The following is a 22,250-nucleotide window of genomic DNA, read 5'->3' on the forward strand; positions in this document are numbered from 1 at the left end:
TCTGGTGTGACCCTCCCTGCTTCTTTTGTTCAGAAGCGAGCCTCTGACGGCAATCTTTCTTCATATGGTCGTACTTGTGACAGTAATTGCACTGCACATTTTTCTTCTTAGCTCCATCCTGAGAAGAGCCTTTCTGCTGAGAAGACTGAGAGGACTGAAATTTGCCTTTATCCTTCTGAAAGGATTGAGCTGTGAAGGCATTTTCCGAGGAGGCTGATGTAGTACTACTACCAAATTGCTGTTTCCAGCGATCCTGCTGTAGAAGTTTGGTGCACAGTTCTGAAAACTTCAGATCAACATTAGTGGAAGTAATATTGAGAGTTTCAATGAAGTGTTCATACGATTTCGGAAGACTTTTTAAAGTGATTACAACCATGTCTTCTTCCTCCATAGTCCGACCAATAGCTTCGAGTTGATCGCGAATGTCCTTAATCCTCGTGAGGTGCTCCTGTAAGGACATACGTTCGTCCATCATAATGGAGAACAACTGATTCTTCAGAAAGAATGCTCGGCTCTTGTCGGATGTCTCATGCAATTCCTTCAGATGCTTCCAGATGTCAGAAGCTGTCTTGCCGGAAGGAATCTGCGGTAACTGATCATCAGTTACTGAGAGTTTGAGAAGCATGACTGCCTCCCGATTGCGTTCATCAAACTTATCTTGATCTGCACCAGGTGTACCAGGACTGAGTTCTTTGCCCAAAACAAGCTGGTCAAGACGCCTATATTCAAAAATGGTCAACATACGCTGTTTCCAGATGTTGTAGTTGTGACCATTAAAGCGTTGACTGCCTTCTAACATCAAATTGGTGAGAGAAGCCATTTGCACGTTTCCCAAGAAAAATTCCTGGCTGACCCAGAAAAATCCAACAACCCAGAAAAATGTGCAAAAAACCCAGAAGGATTCTCCTGTCAAAATCTGGATTCGCGGGCTCGAAAATCGAGGCACGAAAATCGAGGCACCCAGAAGAAATGGACAACAACCCAGATGAGAGTTTGAAAAACCCACCACGATTCTGCAAGAAAAACTTAACTGCGATGAAAACTGAAGGTAAGAACTTCAATCGAAGTTTGCAGACGGCGATGCCATTGTTTGCAGACAGAAGGTATAATGCAAAAAGGACGAGTTGCAGGTCGCCGAGCAGTCATCGAGCCGAGCAGAAAAAAACGAGTTCGTTTCCCTGCAACCAGTCACGACGCGACCAGATCGCGCGAACAGACGCGGGTGACGTTGCAGGCGGAGGTCGCGGGTGACGTTGCAGGCGGAGGGCACGGCGCCGAGGTCAGAAACGCGCCCAGTTTTTGCACAGAGCCTGCGAACACCACCAGAAACAGTGCGGACGCCGGAAAAAAAACGACGATTTCACCGCGAACACCACCAGAAACAGTGCGAACGCCGGAAAAAAAAAATCGACGATTCCGCCCCAGCCAAGAAAAACAGTGAGAAAATTTTCAAAAAAATAATTTCGAAAATTTCCACTAATTGGAAATTAGGATTAAAAAATTTTCGAAAAAATTCCTGTGGCTCTGATACCATAAAACAATGCGAAAACACGCAATGGATTTCAAAGAATTGATTGAATAAACAGAATGAGCAAAACGCTCATAAATAATACAAGTTATTTACAAGAATAGCAAGTTTCTAAAAAGAAACTGCTGAGAAGATCGAAGACGATCTTTCTAAAATAGAATGTACACTGAATGAGCATTAATACTAAAATTAACATATTTCAACAATTCCAAAAGAAGTTGTCAAAGTGAGTCTTGAAGACTTGATGCACACCTTCAATGCTAAAATCAATGATAATTGTCGGTTCATAAATAAAACATAGATCTGCAAACAAAGAACCATTCCAAAATATAACTCTTCGTGTACATATATACCATCTTGCCCCTTAGCAAAACTGCCAAAGAACTGGATGTTAGCTCTTCCATTCATGAATGGTCTTTTTCATGAAGTAGCTTTCTAGGAAAATTAAGTGTTTAAATGGGCAAGAATAATCAATGATGTGGTTCATTGGCAGCAGCTAAAAGCTACAAAGAAGTCCTTCTACGTGACTCCTTTTTTGGTTAGCACACTTTTGCATTTAGTGACAAAAAGATGACATGTGAAAATTTCCTAATCTATCTCTTGCTTTGAGGCACTTGATACATCCCACCAAGCATTGACTAGGGTTTATATTACAAAAGCAAAAGCAGTGATAGATACACATCAAGGGTCATCCAACAACAAGGTGACCAAAGCGAGCAATATTGAAGAAACTACCCACCAAGGGTGTTGAAGAAGTGGGAGATGATTGTAATGGTGATGATCCAATTCAAATAAAGAAGAATAGAAATCTCTCCCTCATAGTCCCTTCAAGATCCAAAGAAAAATTAAATGGGAAGATAGAAACGAGGTTGCCCCTGATAGAGATCAATCCAATGAATTGATTGTGCCCAGTGCAAAGATGGCCAAGACTTCTCAACCAATCCCTAACTAACCATTAACCCGTCAATATTTTATCTAGACTGCAGTGCAAAGAAGAATCACCCAAGACAAATGCCATAATTCAAAGATTTGAAGCTCATATGGGCCAAATGACGATTGATACAATTGTTCTTAGGGATGAAATAAGCTTGGATAAGGCACAAGTTGAAGATTTTGAAGTTCATTGCCATGCTTTTCTACAAATTGATCAACAAGTATTCCTAGCATGGGTGGGAAGGTAATGAATTTTGGCAATGCACATTTTAGATAGCTTTTTAAAGAAGTAGCTTGTCTTAAAGCTGAAAAAGGAGACTTGATTGAAAATATTGACAAAGTTTGTGCATCAAGAGTGAGTTGTCAAGGTCCTATTGTTGTTAAAATGCCTACCACGTACAATGAACAACAAGAGAAACTCACTCACAAGAGCAAATAGGTGGCCTATAGTGTAACATTCAAAGCGATACCTTTGAAAACCATCAACTTGCTTAGGGATTGATTTTGTCTTTGTGGGATGCAACTTGGACATTTCAATAAAGCTTGCAAAAGATGGTCTCTATGCATTGGTACTTCCTCCAAATCTTGGGATCATGTAGTCAAATGAGAGATTCTCTAAGGGGATAGTGAATTCCCTCAATTGCATTTTTTATACAATCAAAATGTGAATCAGCGTTTAGGCAACATTGGAATGGTTCTTCACCCTCAAATATGTTGCAGTGTTCTTACAAGATTATGTCAACTCTCCACCACTCTCACTTGGGAAATTCATCAAGGTTTGAGAAAAGTCTCCTTGATGTTCCAACTCTAAGGCACAACCTTTCTTGAAGATTATTCAAGGAATATTTTTCCATCAGATAGTAGAGTTCCTATGTTCCTTCAAATCGACAAAATATACATCAATGAGGCATGTGATCTCTCTTCAAGCAGCGCCAACATATAGACTTGCATGGAACAGCTAGGAATGAAGAGGGTGTGCAAATCAACCTTCTCATCCTTCAACAAGGTCTTCATTCAAGAGTGTTTGGGCAACTTGATGTTTCCATCATGGGCAAAATTATATATAAATGAAAGTCTTACTCTTCAACAAGTAGACCATCACCTTGATGAAGGATTTAAGCCATTGTCAACTTAGATGAGGAATGAAATCCAAATCACATTCTATTTTTGTTTTAAGGTCATCGACTAATCCACGAGGATCAAGAAAATCTAAGTATGATCGGTCAGTTGAATCCTAAACAATATCTAAGTTGTTGATTGAGTATAGGTGCGGGTACAAGAATTGGAACCCGATAAGGCAATTGTTTTCACTTGGGCATGGGTGAATATATATATATATATATATATATTCACAAAAAATTGCTATATATATCAAGAAAAAAGAGATATAAAACAATGAGGATTCGGCTTTGCAACTTCGCTCCTAGGGTTTGTACACAGGTGGCCGCTTGCTCCTGTGCGGTCGGCCTCGCTCGAACCCTGCTCTAAGTCGCATTTATTTGCATTGATTTCCCACGTGCTGGCTGGTTTATGGGCTCACCGCCTCCACCCAATGGCAATTCATCAGTTGTTTCTTCGCAAGACTCTGGCGCCAAATCTTTCAAGCAAGCGGTCAAGGGCAAAGCGACAGTTCCTGAAGGGGCAAAGTTTCTCACTCGGGAAGACCTTCCAGAAGATGGCAAAGGAAGAAGAGGTAAAGAAGAGGTAAGGAATCCTCTGTCGAATCCCTAATTAGCTTTCCGAACACTCAAATGGCTGGCACTATAGTTTCAGAAAAAGCAAGACTTAGACAATGTGCCATTTTTTAGCAGCTTTGGATATTAACCAAATACCCTCTAGAAATTTCATTAATTTGTGGCTTCAGTCTGTCTGGGTCAAGAAGTTAGGGATTGCATTTTCCTTTTGCCGCATGATACAAAGAGGTTTGTTTTTTATTTTCTTCAATAATGCTAGTTCTCAAGCAGAAGTTGTGCAGAGGCAATACAGGTCTATAGGCTCTAGTTGTTTCAGAGCTTTATCCTAGGATGCTAAAGCTAATTTTGATGAAATATTGGCTCTGTCGAGCCCTAGATGGATAACTGTTAAAAGTGTCCCCCCATACCTATGGAATGTTATTCTGAAAGCGATGGAACCGCTTGGTAGGGTGATTAGGGTTGATGAAACTACATCCCTCTCCCACACATGGATGCTCGTCTATTGGTTGCTCTCAATCAGGAGCAAGATCTCCTGAAGGACCTCAAAATTGAGCTCATCACAGAATCCATTTCCTGCCCTATTGAGTACCTTGGAGGCATCAATGCATGTTTTCTTTGCAAAAGAGAAGGGCATATTAGAAAAAACTATCCTATTTTCAAAAGGCATGCTAAGAACAAAAGCCCTAACAATCCTCCTAAGGAGTCTACTACTTCTACCGCTGATAATGTGAAGGATTCCGCTCCTTCCTGTTGTGACGTTTTCACACATCACCCCATTGCAAATGGGGACCCCCTTCTTTTTAGGCCCTCCCGGTTTTTTTGGCTTGCGTTTTTGTGGTCTTTTCACAGCAGTTTCGTTAGTCTATCTGCTTTGCAAGTGTTTGGGGGTCATATTGATTAAATCTGCTTTTTGTTTGAGCAAATTCGGCTAAGTCTAGGACTCGTTTTGTGAATTTTAGGGTTTTTGCCTTCTGTCCTAGATTTTAGGGGTTCCTATTAGGGTTTCGAGAAAACTAAGCATACGACTGGAATCGGGACCCTTCAAGGGACCTCCCAGTAAAATTTGAGCCCAAACGGAGCAACTTTCTATTTTTAGAAAGTCCCTATTTTTTAGGGATTTTTCCGAGTCCTGGAATGTCGCCATTTTGCCAAAAATCAAACTTACTATTTTTAGTAAGTTTCTATTTATAGTAACTCATTCCTGCGTCCTGTTTTAGGCTCCAACTCTGACATTTTGGAAAGTTTCTATTTCGGGAAAGTCTATTTGTGGCAGGATCAAGCTAGCAGACAGCGAAGAATCAACATGCACAATCACTTCTAAATCTGGAAAGTTGAAAGCAGACAGGCAGGGGTCTAAAATGGCTAAGTATGAGAATCATCCCTGAAGTGGAAGGCACAAAATTATTCTGAGTCTGGAAAATCCACCTTCAAAATCCCAAAGTGGCATCTCAGCAAAGACAGTGGTCAAAATTTGGCTAAGTTTGGATCTCCTATTCCAGAAGAGGAAAGCAAGCATGATCATCCAAGTCCAGAAATTCACATCAATCCACCAATGTCATCCTGATCCGAAAATGGCTTGAAATTTGACTAAGTCTGGAAATTTGGAAGATCTTCCAAAATCCAGAATTTGCATTATAATTCCTATGGACCTGAAACCACTCTCAAACATCCTGAAAGTATATATGAAATATAACTTAAAGTATAAGAATATATATATCCTGACGAAGAGCCTGAAATAGTGGAAAAATCCACCTCTCCATGGACATCTCCAAAATTCGCCCAGGTATGGGCTAGGGCACTAAAACCAAGAAGTAATTCACAAGTGCAATTTTCCGCCTCTCCATGGACATCTCCAAAATGCGCCCAGGTATGGGCTGGGGCGCTAAAACCAAGAATGAATTCACAAGTGCAATAATCCACCTCTCCATGGACAGAGCCAAAATGCGCCCAAGTCTGGGCTGGAGCGCTGAATCCAAGAAGTCATGCACAAAGAGAAAATTCATGAATCCTTGGCGTGGTAAAAAAAATTTCGTCCAAGCAAAGAATTCAAAATTCTGCCTAAGGCACGGAATCCAAGGAGTCAAGGAGGAATAAAAAGAAGAATTCCCCTCAGGCGAATTTTCAGTTATGCTATTTTTAGACATCAAATCCTGGCCAAATATGGAAATTTTTATAGATTCAGAATCGGGGTGAAATTCTTCATCCAATGAACCTGGCTCCTAAATTTTAGGAGGATCCCCAAAATAGGGATGTTGAAAAGGAGACATGTGAAAATTTGGCTAAGTGATGGAAATTCCTTCCTTCAGGACATAATTCCAGGAAAGGTAAAAAATTGACTAAGTGTTGGAAATTCCTTCCTTCATGACAGAGTTCCTGAAAAAGGTGAAAATTTGGCTAAGTATTGGAAATTCCTTCCTTCAGGGCAGAATTCCAAGAAAGATGAAAATTTGGCTAAGTATTGGAAATTCCTTCCTTCGGGACAAAATTCCAAGCAAGGAAGAAATACACCCAAGGATGAATTGAACATAAAATTTCTAAGGCAAGGAAGGAATCAGGGATGAATTGAACAAGAAATTTCCCCTCCAGGGAAAAAATTGAAAAATCCATTCTCGGGCATCAAATCACATCCAAATTTCAAAAGCTTTATAGATTTGGATTCGTAGGAGAATTTTCTCTCTCCTGGACCGTGGAACCCTAATTTGGAAATTTTCCTAAAAAATAGGAAATGTGCAGAATTGATAAAAAAACCTTCTTCAAGCAAGGAAAGTTGAGGAGACTTCAAGAAAATTCTTCCTAAATCGAATTTTCCCTCCAACAATTCCAGATGTGCAGGAGCAGATATACAACGGCAGAGTCCATTTGCATGGCGAGGATCTATTGAACGCATGGCAGTATGGTGGCACATTCATTGCCGGAATATTTGACCAATGGCAACCTGGTCATTGCATGTTGAATTTATGGCAGATTCCTTTTGCATGCAGCTGCCGCATGTGGAAATGATGGAGCATTTATGACATAATGGGGTGATTTTTGCATGGATGAATATTCAACGCATGTTGGGCGAATTTGAAGGAGGTGGTGCATTTAATGCGCAGTGGATGCTATTTTGGGTACTTTTGAATTTATTGTATATGGGCATGATGGGTTATTAATTGGAGATTCCCACCTTGTTGCATCATGTGTGGAGAATCTTTTAGGGAAAACCCTAATTAGGGTTTGCATGTAATCATGGCCCGAGGCCTATATAAAGGGGTGACCCCCTCATTTGTAAAGGAGGGAGCTTTGTATGAAATTGTTGCGATAAGTTTTTGAAAAAATAATAGTGAAACATTGTTCTCTGATGGTGTCCACTTAAATTATTTTTTCAAAGCTTGCATGGTTTCACCTTCCTCGCTTAGATTAGAAATAGTAAAGTGCTTTGATTTCAATGGAGAATGTAATGGTGTTTGATGAATTTCCATGGTTCATACTTTTTGCATCTTGCTGATTGTAAGTTGCAGTGTAAAGTTAGTCTGAGCCCCCTAAATTCGTGCTAAGTTCGATTGTGGATAGTCATTTGGATTGCGCCGTGTTGGGTATTCAAATGTACTTTCTCGATATGAAAATCCTCCAACATCCTCAGAAGATTGCACCGGTTCCCGCAGAGTTGTAGTTTATCTTGGCGAAGCAGAGCTTGGTTTATTTGGAATTTGTCCACCAGAGCACTATTCATTGTTATCACTGCCCTTAGGAATAGATTTAGATCCTTCTGAACCCTTTCCCTTTTACTTTCAGTTCATTTTATTTCATTCGAAGCAGCAGCATCGCAAAATTGCCATATCTGATGATGGAGTTCCAGCCACAACAAAGAAGTGAAAGAACGATGCACACGTAAGGCCCCTTGGATTACCAGCAATCACATCAGCCAACTGAGTCACGTCCACGCATCGAAGGAACCTTGGGGTCGATTGTTTGAACTTCTTGCAATCTTAGCATGCAATCGTACTTTGATCAAGAGAGAGTGAAGTGACCGTTAGGCAACTTTATTCTGTGTTCGACGCTGTCATAAAAAACACGTCAACACTTCCTCTTCTGACCTTCATTCCCCTTCCTCCTCCCTTGTTGTCCCCACTCACGAGGTTGAGGCTACCTCCCCTGTGGTCGATTCCACTCCCTCTGATGCTTCTCCTATTCGTTCTTCAAGGGTGTCTAGTGTTGTGGAGAAACTCTACGCTCTAAGTGCTGAAATTAAGAGAGCTTCATTTGTTGATCCTGTCAGCCATAGGCCCCCTCCACCTTCGGATGTCACCTTGAAGACTCCTCCTAAGGGCAAACTTAATGCTCAGCAAATTATTCTGGAAAAATTTAAAAAGCTTAATGCGACCAGAGATAGCGTTCAACAGTTGCATTCCCAACACTCAGACACCCCCCTCTGATGGAGTATACAAGCATAGTGACTCCCCTACCACACTTGATATGGGGGATGTTGTGAATATTGGCTCCTCCTCTTCCATGAATAGCCCTGCCTCCACTGATGCATGGGAGAACTGTAGTGATGACTGGGTTATGAACTCTCGGTGCTCCTCCAATACTCCCCCCTTCAAGTATGGTTTGGGAGCCACTAGGGAGAGTGGATTGCCACTGTTGAGTCTAGGCCCCTCTATTGTGGAAGAGAGGGGGGACAATATGGAAGTAGACATGGGAAGTGTAGGCCTAAATGAGGATGAGAAAGCTATCAAATGGGCCATTGTCCCCTTTGAAGGAAAGCAAGTTGTTAACAATATGGATGATATTATGGAAAAAATTGGGGTCAAGAAGGCTACCAACAAAAAACCTAAAAAACAGAAAAAGAGCAAGAAACCTGAGGGTAATCCACACCCTAGGGCAGATCAACCCTTTGTGTTCAAACAGAGAAGAGGGAGACCTGGTAAAGCTATAGCTTTGCAATCTCCCAGCAATGCCTCCACAGGCCAATTGCCTAAGTGCATTAACAGCTTTAGACCCCCTATGGAATCTACCTCTTTACCCTTCTCATGGATTTTCACATAGCATCTTGGAATGTGAGGGGGTTGGAGTCCCCGGACAGAAAATATGTTGTTAAAAGATTCCTCAGACTGTATAAAAAGTATAGATATTTTGCTTATTCAGGAGTTCAAGGCTGTGAACTTTTGGTTGGACATTAATTTGAAGTGTATTTGGAGAGAGGCAGGATTCTTTACAACACATCACACGAAGGGTAAAGGGGGGGTTGCTATCCTGTTGAGCCCTAAATGGTCTAAATTTGTCTCAAGGTGGGGATGCTCTCCATGCAATAGATTGGTTTGGGTGGTTTTGAAAATCAAGGATGTGGAATTTGGAATTGCTCCATATATGCAGCTAATGACTACAGAGAAAGGACAAAGATGTGGAATTGGATAACAAAATTGGAAGACTTGTCTTGGCTGATTGGGGGGGATTTCAATATGGTGGAGTGTCAGAGAGACAAACTGGGAGGGTCTAGGATGGATTGGAAAGGAGAGGAGAGATTTTTCTAGAGAAGGATGGTTGGAAAGCTTGGTCTTATAGACCCTCTTGCAGAATGTTGATGGTTGGAAAGCTTGGCCTTATAGACCCTCTTGTGGAATGCCCCAAAGAAGACCACAATATTTGGTTCACTTGGTGTAACTATCAGAAAGGCAACAAGAGGTTATATTGCAAATTGGATAGATTCTACTTCAATAAGGACTTTTTCATAATTGTCAAAGGCCATGATGGCTCCCTTGTGAGGACTACCCCCTATACCCTCTCTGATCACCACCCTATTCAAGCCCTTATTTCCTACTCCACTCTACCACCTAGGAGATTCTGTCCTTCAGAGAGTTTTGCTCTTAATTCCAGCCTGCTGGAAAAAGAGGAGGTTATTCAAGCTGCTTTCCTAATTAGTCAGTTCAATAAGCATATCAATAGATGTAACAACCCCATCAGCGAATGGGTGCAGAACATCCAAAGCTGGAAAAACCTTTTTCAGACCATTGGTAAGAAACTAGCTAAAGATGCAAGGAGGGAAGAGGCTAGAGCTCATCAAGTCCTTCAGAGAGCGGAGAGGGCAGTCCAAATGGAACCACATAACTTGGAGGCACAGCAGGCCATAAGTTTAGCTAAAGATTCGATGAGAAGAATTCAGAATAAGAGGATCCAAGGGGCTAGAACCAGAGCCAAAATTAATTGGATTGACCAAGGTGACAAAGGATCTAAATACTTCTTCCAAATTCTCAAAGCCAAAGAGGCTAGAATTGGCATTGACAGTGTATGTGAGGAGGGCACTATCTTGACTGATCAAGACATGATTCTAAAGGTATTTGCTAGATATTACAAGAATCTATTTTCCTCAGAAGATAACCCCTAGGAGAAAGCCAAAGCTAGAGACTATATTAAGAGCATCATTCCTAAGAGAGTCAATGATGAAGATGCTAGAAGGCTGGATGAAGAAATTACCCTGAATGAGGTCAAGGAGGCTATCCAATCCCTTAACAATGGAAAAGCTCCGAGCCCAAATGGATTGACAATAGAGTTTTATAAATCTTGCTTGGATTGGATTTCCAAAGACTTGTTGTTGGTATACTAAGAGGCCATCTGTAGAGGAACACTAGGAAAAGGGATTAATAAAGGGCTCATCAAACTAATCCCTCAGGAGGGAAACAGAACTCAGATTAGAAACTGGAGGCCAATAACTCTCTTGAATGTTTCATATAAGATTCTAGCCAAAAGAATTGACGATATTCTACCTAAGGTGATTAGCCCCTCCCAAACTGGATTTGTCAAAGTCGGATATATTCTAGAGAATCTGCTTACATGCTAGGAGTCTATGCAATGGGCCAGGGAGTCTAACCAAGATACTGCTCTATTACTCTTAGACTTGAGAAGGCATACGATAGAATTGAATGGACTTTTGTGGGCATGATGATGGAAAGTTTTGGATTCCCAAGAAAATTATGCAACATGGTTAAAGTGTTGATGAAGGATGCCATTGCCTGTGTTGAAGTTAATGGCAAGTCTGAACCTTTTGATCTTTCTTGTTCTATAAGATAGGTGTGCCCCCTTGCACCAGCCCTATTTGTTATCTCAGCAGATGCCTTGTACTACTTGATGAGGGATGGGGGATTATCAAATATGGTTCAAGGTCTCTCTCTTCCCAATGGTGACAATCTTTGCAACATCCAATTTGCAAATGACACGACCATCCTCACTAAATTGGAACAGAAAAATATGGATTCACTTATGTCAAAATTGAATATCTTCTGTGATGTCTTTGGAAGTAAAGTCTCTCTACCAAAATCAATCCTCCTTGGTTGGAATGCGCATCCTCCTCAGTAGTGTAGTAAGTACTCTATGGCATGGGGAGGCCCTAATCATACTGTGAGGTACCTAGGGATCTCGTTTGCTAGTGAACCAGATCTCAAAGCTATGTGGGAATGGATCGGGGAAAAGATAGATAAGAAGCTAAGCAGATGGAATAAACGTTATCTCTCTTTGGCTGGAAGAGTTCAGGTCTGCCAAAAAGTGCTCTCCTCATTCAATATTTACTTCACCTCCTCTTGGTTGTTCAATAACTATCAATTTTGTCACCCTCAAAAGAAAATTAGAAACTTCCTATGGTCAGATGGCAAAGGGGGGAAAAAGAAACATGCAGTTAAGTGGCAGTGGTGTGTGGTTAGCAAGGAGTTTGGGGGCTTAGGTCTTAGAGACCTTAGGTGGCAAGGAATCTCTCTGGCCTCTAAATGGATCTTTAAATCCCTTAAGGGGGATGAATCCTGGAAAGTGCTTGTCAGACACAATCTGATTCGCTCCATACCCAAGAAAGGCCCAGCAAGGAAAGGTCTACCTCTTTGTGACATTGTGGCAGGACACTTTGACATTAGGCCGGCAGGATCCACAGTCTTCAGATCTATCTGGAAGGCCTGGGAGATAGTGAGGAAATATATTTATAACAGTGATCTTTATGGCATGAATGGAGAAATTAGTGGGGAACACTCAATATGGTGGAACTTGAAATATAAGGACAAACCTCTTGCTTTGGTGCAAGGGTGTTCTGCAAAAATATGGGCGGCTAAGGGCATTAGCACCATGGCAAACATCCTTGAGAATGAGCAGCTTATGAGCTGGCAGGCACTTGCGGACAGATTCAATATCCCCCCCTCACCGTAAAACTTATTCCATCTTGAAAGAGGCATGCTCCTCCCTCAACCTCCCTAATCCCAGTTCCACTGATTCTTCCAGATTCCTGTTGTATAAATGGACTGATGGCTCTTTCCTGCACAATGCCAAAGCTAATGTTGTCTATTCTACCCTTACCAATAATGGTTCCATCCTTTCTCATACCGAGTCTTGCTGGGGTCTGGGTCTTGAGTCTAAGGACTGGCAGAAGGTCTTTGTGAATATGTGGAAAAGGCCAAATGAACCAAAGAAGAAAGCTTTCTTATGGATGTTCCTCCTTCATAAACTCCCTATCAGGAATCAAGATGGTGACATTTCTATGTGCTCTTGTTGCAAGCTCCCTGAGTCTGTTACTCACAACTTTTTTGACTGCCTTTTTGCTAGAGAAATCTGGAGCCTTTTTGGCATTTCCCTGGGGTATAATGTTATGATTTCAGAGGTTGTCATGGGTGGTATCCAAAGCCTCTCTAAAATTGCTAAATTGTTTTGGTCTATCTTTTCTCTTGAAATTTTATGGCTAATTTGGACTTTCAGGAATGATAATCTTTTTAATGGCAGAGACGGATTCCTTATTGAGTCTCTGAGGAGACTCATTATTTTCAGAATTGAACTGCAGGTTACTGTGACTATGAGGCTGGCCAGGAGGAAATTTGACAGATTCCTGCAGGACGGACATGCTCACGTCTTCACATGGGAAGTATCTCACGGATTCTCTTGGACCAGAACCACTGAGCACAGATCCCCTTTTGAAGAAGGGCTGGACAACTTCATCAGAGAGCTACGGTCTCAGGATAGGCATCTACATGCTCCAGATATACCAGTTGCTGCTCCAGTGGTGCACCCCTATGTAGATCCCATCCTATGGGGTAGAGAGCTTAGATGGGCAGAGGGTCCATTAGGATGGACTGCTTGGATAGATATTGTAGGAGACTCTTCATCCCCAATAGGTGAAGTCATTTTCTGATCTTGTCTATACTATACTGGACTGTCCAAGACTTCTCTACTTTGTATTCGGCATATGTATATGACGTAATCACTGTAATATCCGGGGACTGACTCTTATTTTTGCTATTATGGGCTAGGTGGATCTTGATACACTGGTAATTTTTTGACTACTGGATGTAATTGCTTCCCTTATTATATTTAATAGAAAAAAAAAAATTGCTATATATATATATATATATATATAGCCGAAAAATTGAATATTTAAACACCTCATAATTTGTGAAAATGAAAATACTCAAGTCTCAAAATGTCATTACACAATAAAAATTCATCAGAAGCATCATACAAAATCCTGGGTACTTCATATTTTGCTTCTATATATTTAAAGGCTTCATACAGAGATTTGATGAGAATTTAAAAGTATTGCATATTTTATTTCATATGCATGCACATACTTTGGTATATCCGCTTGGGTATGGCCCTTGGGTACTTCCTGGGTGCCTAGGTTTGCTATGGGTCCTTCACAGGACCCACAGCAAACCTAGGCACCCAGGATGTATCCAAGCCATAACCAGGGTTGTACTCTAACCGTACATGTACCCAAAACGTACCTGTACCAAAACCCAGGCTTTACCAGCAATACCCGATAACATAGAAAAATATAAATGATATACACAGCTAGGTCATATCCACATTTTCAAGGAGAGATCCACGCATGCAAGGTCTGATCTACACAAGGTCAGGTCTGCAGATTTGACATCCAACTGTTGAACACCAGAGTTTGAAACAAAGAAGCATCCTTTCCATTTCCAGCTTTGAAAGGATTCCTCTAGGGCTTGGGAAGGATGCTCCAGCACTACCAATAACAATAAATAGTGGTGGAGAGTACATGTTAATGAATTGGAGGAAAATCTGAATGTTGTATTGATGAAAAAAAGGAGAATTCAGCAATCCATATTTTGATAGAGCCTTTTGGAATAGTTAAAGAACAACCTGACTTGTACCATATGAAATTGTTCTTGATCATAAATGATATCAAGGTAGATGAGCAATTGCTGCTACCAAGCTGGTTTTTCCTATTTCTACGTTGTCTGGGTTTTGTGTTGAATTCTTTCATTTCTAGTATGCTATTTTCTGATTTTTCAACAACATTCATCCATCTTTGAAGTTGTCATGTGTCAATACAAGTAGAACAGTAGTAAATAAATTTCTGATTCATTTACTATACTACGTTGTGAAAGTTTAAACACCATGAACCCTGCCACATGCGAAAGCAAATTTAAGTCATCACTTAAGTCACCTGGTCCCACTTTGTATTTTCAAAGTGACTTAAGTCACTTTAGAGTTTCCTAGGCAGTTATAAGTCGGTTCTTTATTAGTTATACGTTGGTTATAACTTATTAACCCTCAAGCTGTTTGAAATAGGAGTCCCTTGTCATGGTGTAGCATCTTTTGCAATCAACAAAGAGAAGATATTGAGAGCTTTCAAGTTTTTCAAAGGAAAGCAAAAAATAGCAATATAGTGAGGACATCTTGCAAGGTTTTTACATTGTGAAAGAGGTATATCGTTTGAAAGTTAATCTTGTAGATTCTTTGGCTTATTTCTTCATGGTTATATTGTATGTGGATTGATATAACAGGCCTACCTCCAATCGGTTCTCTATGTTACTCCAAGTGAGTCTACAGCATAGCACTAAAGGAGAAAAATTGTCATCATTTGTTTGCACAATGTTATTTTCTAAAGATTGAGTTTTACTGAATGATTTCTGTATGTGCATACACTTGTATGTTCTGCCACTTATAAATTTTCCACAAACTTGAAATAAAGGGAAACCTCTCCTGATAATGGAAGAGGAACTTAGTCTCATACACTGACACCGATCAATGTGTGCAGTCAAATGTTAGGGATAACAAGATGCACATCCACATATGGCTGCTTTTGTCTCCACAAAACTTTAATTACATCTCTATGTTGATAATATGATATTTGCTTTGCATGATGATCATTGATTATGTGCTCTCCCACAATGATTGTGATATGACCCCCCAGATCTCACATTGTGCTTCAAGAATTTTAATTTCAGCCTTGGTTTTTCTTCTCAAGTTTTGTAGATCAGGGTTTTATTTGTTTTCAATTTACATCTTGGACTACTTCAGTTTTTGGCAGAGTTGTTATTGTTAGTAATTTGTTTTTCTTGTTCTCAATGTCAACTGACTAGTCTAGCTACATATAATAAGTTAATAACTTAAGTCAAGATTTGCAAGTTTTTTGTGCAGCTTAGTCATAGCTTCTGCCTCACACTTGTTCATAATCCTTATGCTCTCTTCAGACTGAATTTCTGGATCATTTAAAGACATTTGCTGAAGATTTTAATTGCTAATTCTGCTATGAACTGGAATCTAAACAAAGATGTAGGAGGCTCAGACATCACCCCTCCACAGTAATCATCTCTAAAATCCTTCAGTATCCATATATTCAGTCCTCAATGTGTTGCAAGTATGTTTTTATCACTGGTTTGGTGCCTCTCTACATTGAGTTTGTTTGCACAAGTGTTTGACAAAATATCTTAGTTTCTCCTTCAGTTTGTTATGTTTGAGTGAAGTTTGTTTTTTCTTTGTTAATTTCAAGCAATCAGATGTTAATCTAACCAATTAATTATAATCAGACTGTGAATAAACAGTAATAGTAATAAAACACAAGACACAAGACGCCAATACCCTGGGAAAACCTCCCTCTTGGAGGTGAAAAACCCAGCCTTAATTATGATATGTATTATCTCAATTGTAGGCAATTACAATATAGCAAACTTATCTCAGATTGCTGTCCAAACAGCAAGTTGACAAGGTAATGAAGGATGCAGCCCTAATCAACAGTAGATGACCAAAAGAGAGGATCAGCAGCAGATGACAACAATAGGCTGGAGCAGAGTTGCAGAAGATCTTGACAACTTCGCCCAACAATATCCTTGACTGAATTCGCACAAGTGAAGAGTTCGCTAAAATGTAGGAGAGCAGATTGCATTTTCTAAGGATGATTGTGTAAATGACTTCATCTTCAAGTGGATTATATACCATCCTTTTTGGCGCTAAACATCCTCAAGTCGGCTTGCAAGATATTATACATTTTCCCACGTTAGGTATTGGGTCCAGCCCAATAGCCACCACGTTACAATTGAGCCCAGCCCAAAACATAGTTAATTGTTACATTTAGGTCTACCCTATCTACAAGTTACATTCAATATAGGACCACAAGTTACATCGCCCAATTAGGGTCAGACCAAATTGCAAGTTACATTTATAGGGCCTGTCCTATCCACAAGTTACATTATATATAGGTCTTGCCCAAACAAGACATAATTACAAGTTACATGTAGTTACATGTATTTGGGCCCAGCCCTAAGTTCAATTTACATAATAGATAATACATGTGTATTTTAATTGTTATTGACAACATTAAAATACAATAGATATGTATCCGAGCTAGCTACTATTTCAACATTCTTCACACTACCATCTTCATTTTCACTCAATCAGCTGATGTATTCCTTCATAGCACATCTTCTATCATTCCCACATTTGTGCAACTTTACAATATTTACAGTTTCTGCGAACATCATGACAATATTTACAATTTTGGCAGCATTTGCAAGATTCATCTATTTGTTGTGTTTTTATCAACATCTACTATTTTTGTTGGCTTTATTACACATGTTGTCCCAATTCTTGTCTATATTGGTCATTTTCTAGTGTCTAAGTCAAGTGATGCTCATTCTTGCATAATTTGACAGCTTTGATGCAACATTGTCGTTGGCATCATAATTTAAATTTTTAAGAGCTTTCTTTAGAAACTAGAGATTGCTTAGAGGATTTTAGAGTTTTTCATGAGCAAACTTGCAGTGCTTTGCATTGGACTGACTACAAGAACTCACAAAAGTAAAAATGAAAAATCGGGAGCTTTTCTCCAATACTCTCTTGACAATTCTGCAATTAGAATTAGGTCTTGTGTTTTGCTTGACTTATATTAGTTTAATCACACCTTGTGCTTGTTTCTATTCCATTGATTTCTTCAGATATTCAAGATCTTGGTTAAAGTTTGTATTTACTTTCCTATACATTTGTTTGATCAAATTATCCACATACAAAACAAGAATCAAAAGATCCTCCTCATGTCTCTATGTGTGATTTGCAATAGCTTGGCCTTTACTTTTTGCACATTTAGACTAGATGGGAGGATGAGCTCCTTTCCCTTTCTTTCCTAATCATCCCAACCGACAGAATCCCTGAGCACATCTTTCCCCATTTGATTGGCTATTGGGTAGTCTAGCGTGTGAGGTGAAAAGGGTTAGAAATGTATCTTGGTTGCATATAGGTAGCTGGGAGCTCTTCAAGATATTTTTACACCAAAAGAAAATATCTGAAATAATATTTCCATTTTTTACAAGGAATTTCCTACATCATTCCTTCTAAAATATACTCAACAGAAAAAAATATATGCTTTTATTAATACTGAATACTGTCATCCAAAAGAGATGCAGCAACTCTTGAACAAATTTTACAAGGGATTTCCTACATCATTCCTTCTAAAGTATACCCAACAGAAAAAAGACATGCTTTTATTAATAATGGATATTGTCATCCAAAAGAGAGGCATCAACTCTTGAACATTTGATGGGCATCGGACCCTGAAGTAATACGAGATCAAGACTTGTGGATTTTTGTCTTTTTAGGATTACTCGCTAGATTTGAGGGATATATGAGACTACAAATAAAATCCACATTCCATCTCCTCCATTTGACCACAAGTGTCTCAGCCACATCATTTGAATTCTAGCCTATACAATCACAAAACTACTCCTGTATTTCCTTCAAGATCCAAAAAATAACTCCACATCTAGGACCGAATTTGGACATGACATCTGAATTAGCTTAACAAAGGGGAACCTTAGGAGAACCTTAGGAAGGGTCAGGCTCTGCTCCTTGCCAAATATATGATTCACTCGGCCTACTCAATTATCAGAGGAAATATAATCCCCTATTTGTTTACACAAATTAAATTTAATTATAATGAAGTTCATCCAAGCATACCACCCCTCACATTTAAAAATATTTTGAAGGTATCAATTTTTAGATTAAAATTCTCCGTGATCCAATGAAACTTCTACAGTTGAAGCATTTGAGTCCCAGAAAATTTTGGCCAAATAGATATCTCCCTCCCATGGTTACTTAAACAACTATATCTGATACTTGTAAATGGTTTATTGTTCTAGGGCCAATATGGGCATTTAAGTCTCAGCAGACAGTTCAGTATACAAAATGCTGTTGGTAATTCTAAAATAGGAAAAACTAATCACATGTAATGAATACCATTACTAGGTATAACATAGTAGCAAATGCTTGGCAGTTAAAATTGGAATATCGATCAAATCAAAATTCCTTGAGCTGTATGATTGAAATGATCAAGATTTAAACAATTCACTCCAGTTTGTTTGGGGAATGGGTTTATTTCCTAACCAAATTACTGACATGCAACTATTCATTGTGGTCCCAAAAGCAGTGTAATTTCTACAGAAATTTCAAACAGAGATAATAAAGTACATTAATGGAATACAAGTGCAAGGGCCTACTTTCTTTGATTATTATGCCATCTCTGCACAGTACTGTACCAACCCCACAGTATACATAGTGCAACAATCCGCATAAGGCCTGCAGCAACGACTTCAAGAAATGCCATGGTAGCTGATGGCTGAGGAGACATCCCTGCAGTTGCAATAGACAGCATGAATCCATCAAAGTTGCATGTGATCATGAACTTCCCTGACTTGATGCCATTTAAAGTTATCTCGGCAACCTCTTTAGCATCCATGGAACTGGAAGAAGCTGCTATTAGTTTTGTTATCTCTGGCCTCATTTTGTTTTCTGCAGTCAAACAACCATATCACTCTTCATATCTGACAGATGCAAAAGACTCCATATGATAAGGTTTTAACAAAAATAATGAAACAAAAGATATCGCTAATTGTTAAAAGGTATGGAAATGGCATTTTGTTGAATCGAAATAAATCTCAGTTATATTTAATATAGTTTCCAGTATTCAAAGAAATCTCAGCTATACATATAGTTTAGACTTTAGAGAATCACACAAATATTATTTAACATAACCTCCACACAATGAACACAGAAAGTAATAGCGGTCACTCTTCGTTGCTCACACACTCGATGGTCTGGTATATACCCAGTTGATAAATAATTAAAAGTTCAGCCATTCTGATGAGATAGAAATTTGCAACAAGTAAAAAACAATATTTGTATTAAAGCCCAGCAGTGTTAGAATACAAGTATTTATCAGCAAAGAGTTTGAACTTGGAAAATGAAACCAAGCTGAAAAGAATAAGAAATGTTTTAATATTTAGTTTCGGTACGTCTCATGAAAATTTTGCCAGTAACTCTGTGTATGAGAATACTATGTATTCATGAAAGTCTAAAACGTTAATTACCTTCCACTAGACCAGGAGTATCTGTATCTGGAGGAAAAATAAGTGAGACACGAATGTTATGTGGTATAACCTCCTGCTGCAGAGCCTCGGCCAGACCACGAAGAGCAAACTTACTTGCAGAATATGCCGTATATCCATACACGCCCACCTTTTTCATTGACAAGTCACAGTGATTAATCTCAGAAAGATCAACAGCCTTTGACCATCATTAAATCACAATCTAATTTTTGACAGTGCAGAGTAGAAGTAAAAATTAGAACCATGCTCAATGGTTATTAGTAAACAGAACCATAAGCGATTTTGAAGAATATCAGTCTTGATGGTTATTAAAGCCATCTCTTAAAGTTAAAAATCATAATGGTTAAGAGGCAAATTTGCATGTTTTCATTAAGTCATCAGAGGGGAAGCACTCGAGGATCAGTGTTTACAGCATCCGATGACTTTCAACAAGAATGCATCTTTCCATATGTTTGTGCAAAATTAAAAGTTGAACACCACTTCAATCGCTTTCAGAATTGAACCTAAACAGAAAGCGTGGATTACTCTGTTCCAAAAGAGCTATTAAGGACGGAACTTCCTGCTGACCCAATAAAAGGAAGAGCTTAGATGCCTCTACTTGCCTTTTTTTCTAATATATTTCATGACTGGCCTTGCGTACAAGAAGTAGAGAAAGAACCGAATTCAGGAGAAACTATGACAATAAAAGATGGCTCACTGACACACCAGAAAATATTCGAACCACATAGGCATATTATGACAATGAAAAAAAAAAAAAATTTCCAGTCAAATGACTGTTCCCATGCCATGCTAGTCAAAGCGAGTTTTGTTTTGTGTGGCATTGTTTTTCAAGGTCAGTTCTGATATTAATTTATGCGTAATCAAATATGGACTTCTGCAAAGGATGCTCAGAGGCCACTACATACTGCCCAATTGTATTTACATTTTATGTAATGTTGGACTATCAATAAACTATATATCAAATATGGACTTTTGCAAAGGATGCTCAGAGGCCACTACATACTGCCCAATTGTATTTACATTTTATGTAATGTTGGACTATCAATAAACTATATTGGGAAAGAGTACACTACATTTATAACTCAAACAGGAAATGTAGGAAAATCCATTGTCATGTCTGATGCCAAGGCCAAAATCGGGGAGAGAGAGAGACAGAGAGAGACGTGTCAGTCAATTGGGGGCCATCTTGGAAGAAGCCGTCCTAATAAGTTTTTGAAAAGAATAGTCTTGTGAACTATTCCCTTGGAAAAGTCAAAATATTAAATGTAAAGGTAGTTTCCAATTATGTATGACCCACTCTTCCAGGGCTAGGGGACTCGTAACATTTATACCATCTCCCTGTCAACAGCTTAGCCAACTAGAGAGATATTGAGCAATTTCTTCCCTAGTTTCTATCAAGAGATATTTTTTTCAAAAGAGCCTCGTATGAAGCGACTGAATGCAGGCAGTTTTCATGAAATTTGCAGAAGTACCTGGCCAGCCTGACTGGACATCAAAGCAATCGAACAAGGCACCCCATCCGTCCTGTCTTTCATGCGAGGAAGGGCAGCTTTAATCAGATGAACAGTCCCCATAAAATTGATGTCCATCATGGCCTGCATTGTCGCCAGAGGCTGAAGCTCCAACTCTTGCGGCGTATAAACGCCGTGATTGCAAATAAGGACATCTACGGGCCCTGCTTCGCCCAATGCTTCCTTCACCTGTTCAAAATCCCTCACATCCGCGCTGAAAATGCTAATTTGTTGCCCCGTGGATTCCAGTATTTCTTGCCTGGCTCTCTCCAGCTTTTCCTGATTGCGTGCGAGGATCGAAACCCTGGCGCCCTCCTTTGCAGCGGCGTGGGCTAGAGCCAAGCCGATTCCGCTCGATCCTCCCGTTATGAACACGTGGCGGCCATTGATCGGGACCTTTACCGACCGTGGTTGAACTATGAACCACAGAACAGCGAGAAGGATAACCGGAATAAGTAATATTAGCAGCGCCAGGAGACTCAAGGTCGCCATTGGTTTACAGTGTGCGAGCTATGCTTCCATGGTTTTTAGATACCCAAATATAAATGTCAACGCAACGGCACCGAAACCATAAAAGCTGCTATTTAAGTAGATGAAGATCATAACAAAACGCTCCTCGTGGGAGAGTTTAGTTGGAACTTGTTGAATGAATGAATGTATGTTTTTAATAATGTTCATGAGGCTGAATAGTTTAGTACATTATGGTTAGGTAACTCTTAATTTTAGGAATGAATAAAAAGGAAAGGAAAGGGAAAGGGAAAGGGAAAGGGTCTTTTAGAGTCTATGATGCCAGCCATTTATGTATGGGTCTACAGATGGGTTAGAGCTTTATGGGACTACCTCATACTCTGTGTGAAGTACCTAACTGCACTACAAATGAGGCATGCATACATTACGTCCTTGTGGGATTTGAACTTGTGAAATGAATGAATGATCGAATTCAAAGTCGAGTACA

The 22,250-nt window shown here is 39.6% G+C and overlaps 1 protein-coding gene across 4 annotated transcripts in view; it reads right to left on the bottom strand.

Moving 5' to 3' along the window:
• The window catches only part of LOC131064628 (3-dehydrosphinganine reductase TSC10A), a 61,917-nt gene extending 39,969 nt beyond the window's left edge, over positions 1–21,948 (bottom strand). For all 4 annotated transcript variants that reach the window (XM_057998820.2, XM_057998819.2, XM_057998818.2 and 1 more), the window contains exons 1-3: positions 21,257–21,948; positions 19,767–19,914; positions 18,897–19,188 (exon numbers count right to left, since the gene is read on the bottom strand). In XM_057998820.2, coding sequence (XP_057854803.1) covers positions 18,897–19,188; positions 19,767–19,914; positions 21,257–21,787 — 971 coding nt within the window. In that variant the 5' untranslated portion in view covers positions 21,788–21,948. The remainder of the gene's footprint in view (positions 1–18,896; positions 19,189–19,766; positions 19,915–21,256) is intronic.
• Positions 21,949–22,250: the final 302 nt, after the last annotated feature.

Source organism: Cryptomeria japonica, chromosome 9, assembly GCF_030272615.1.
Source record: "Cryptomeria japonica chromosome 9, Sugi_1.0, whole genome shotgun sequence".
Taxonomy (NCBI): domain Eukaryota; kingdom Viridiplantae; phylum Streptophyta; class Pinopsida; order Cupressales; family Cupressaceae; genus Cryptomeria; species Cryptomeria japonica.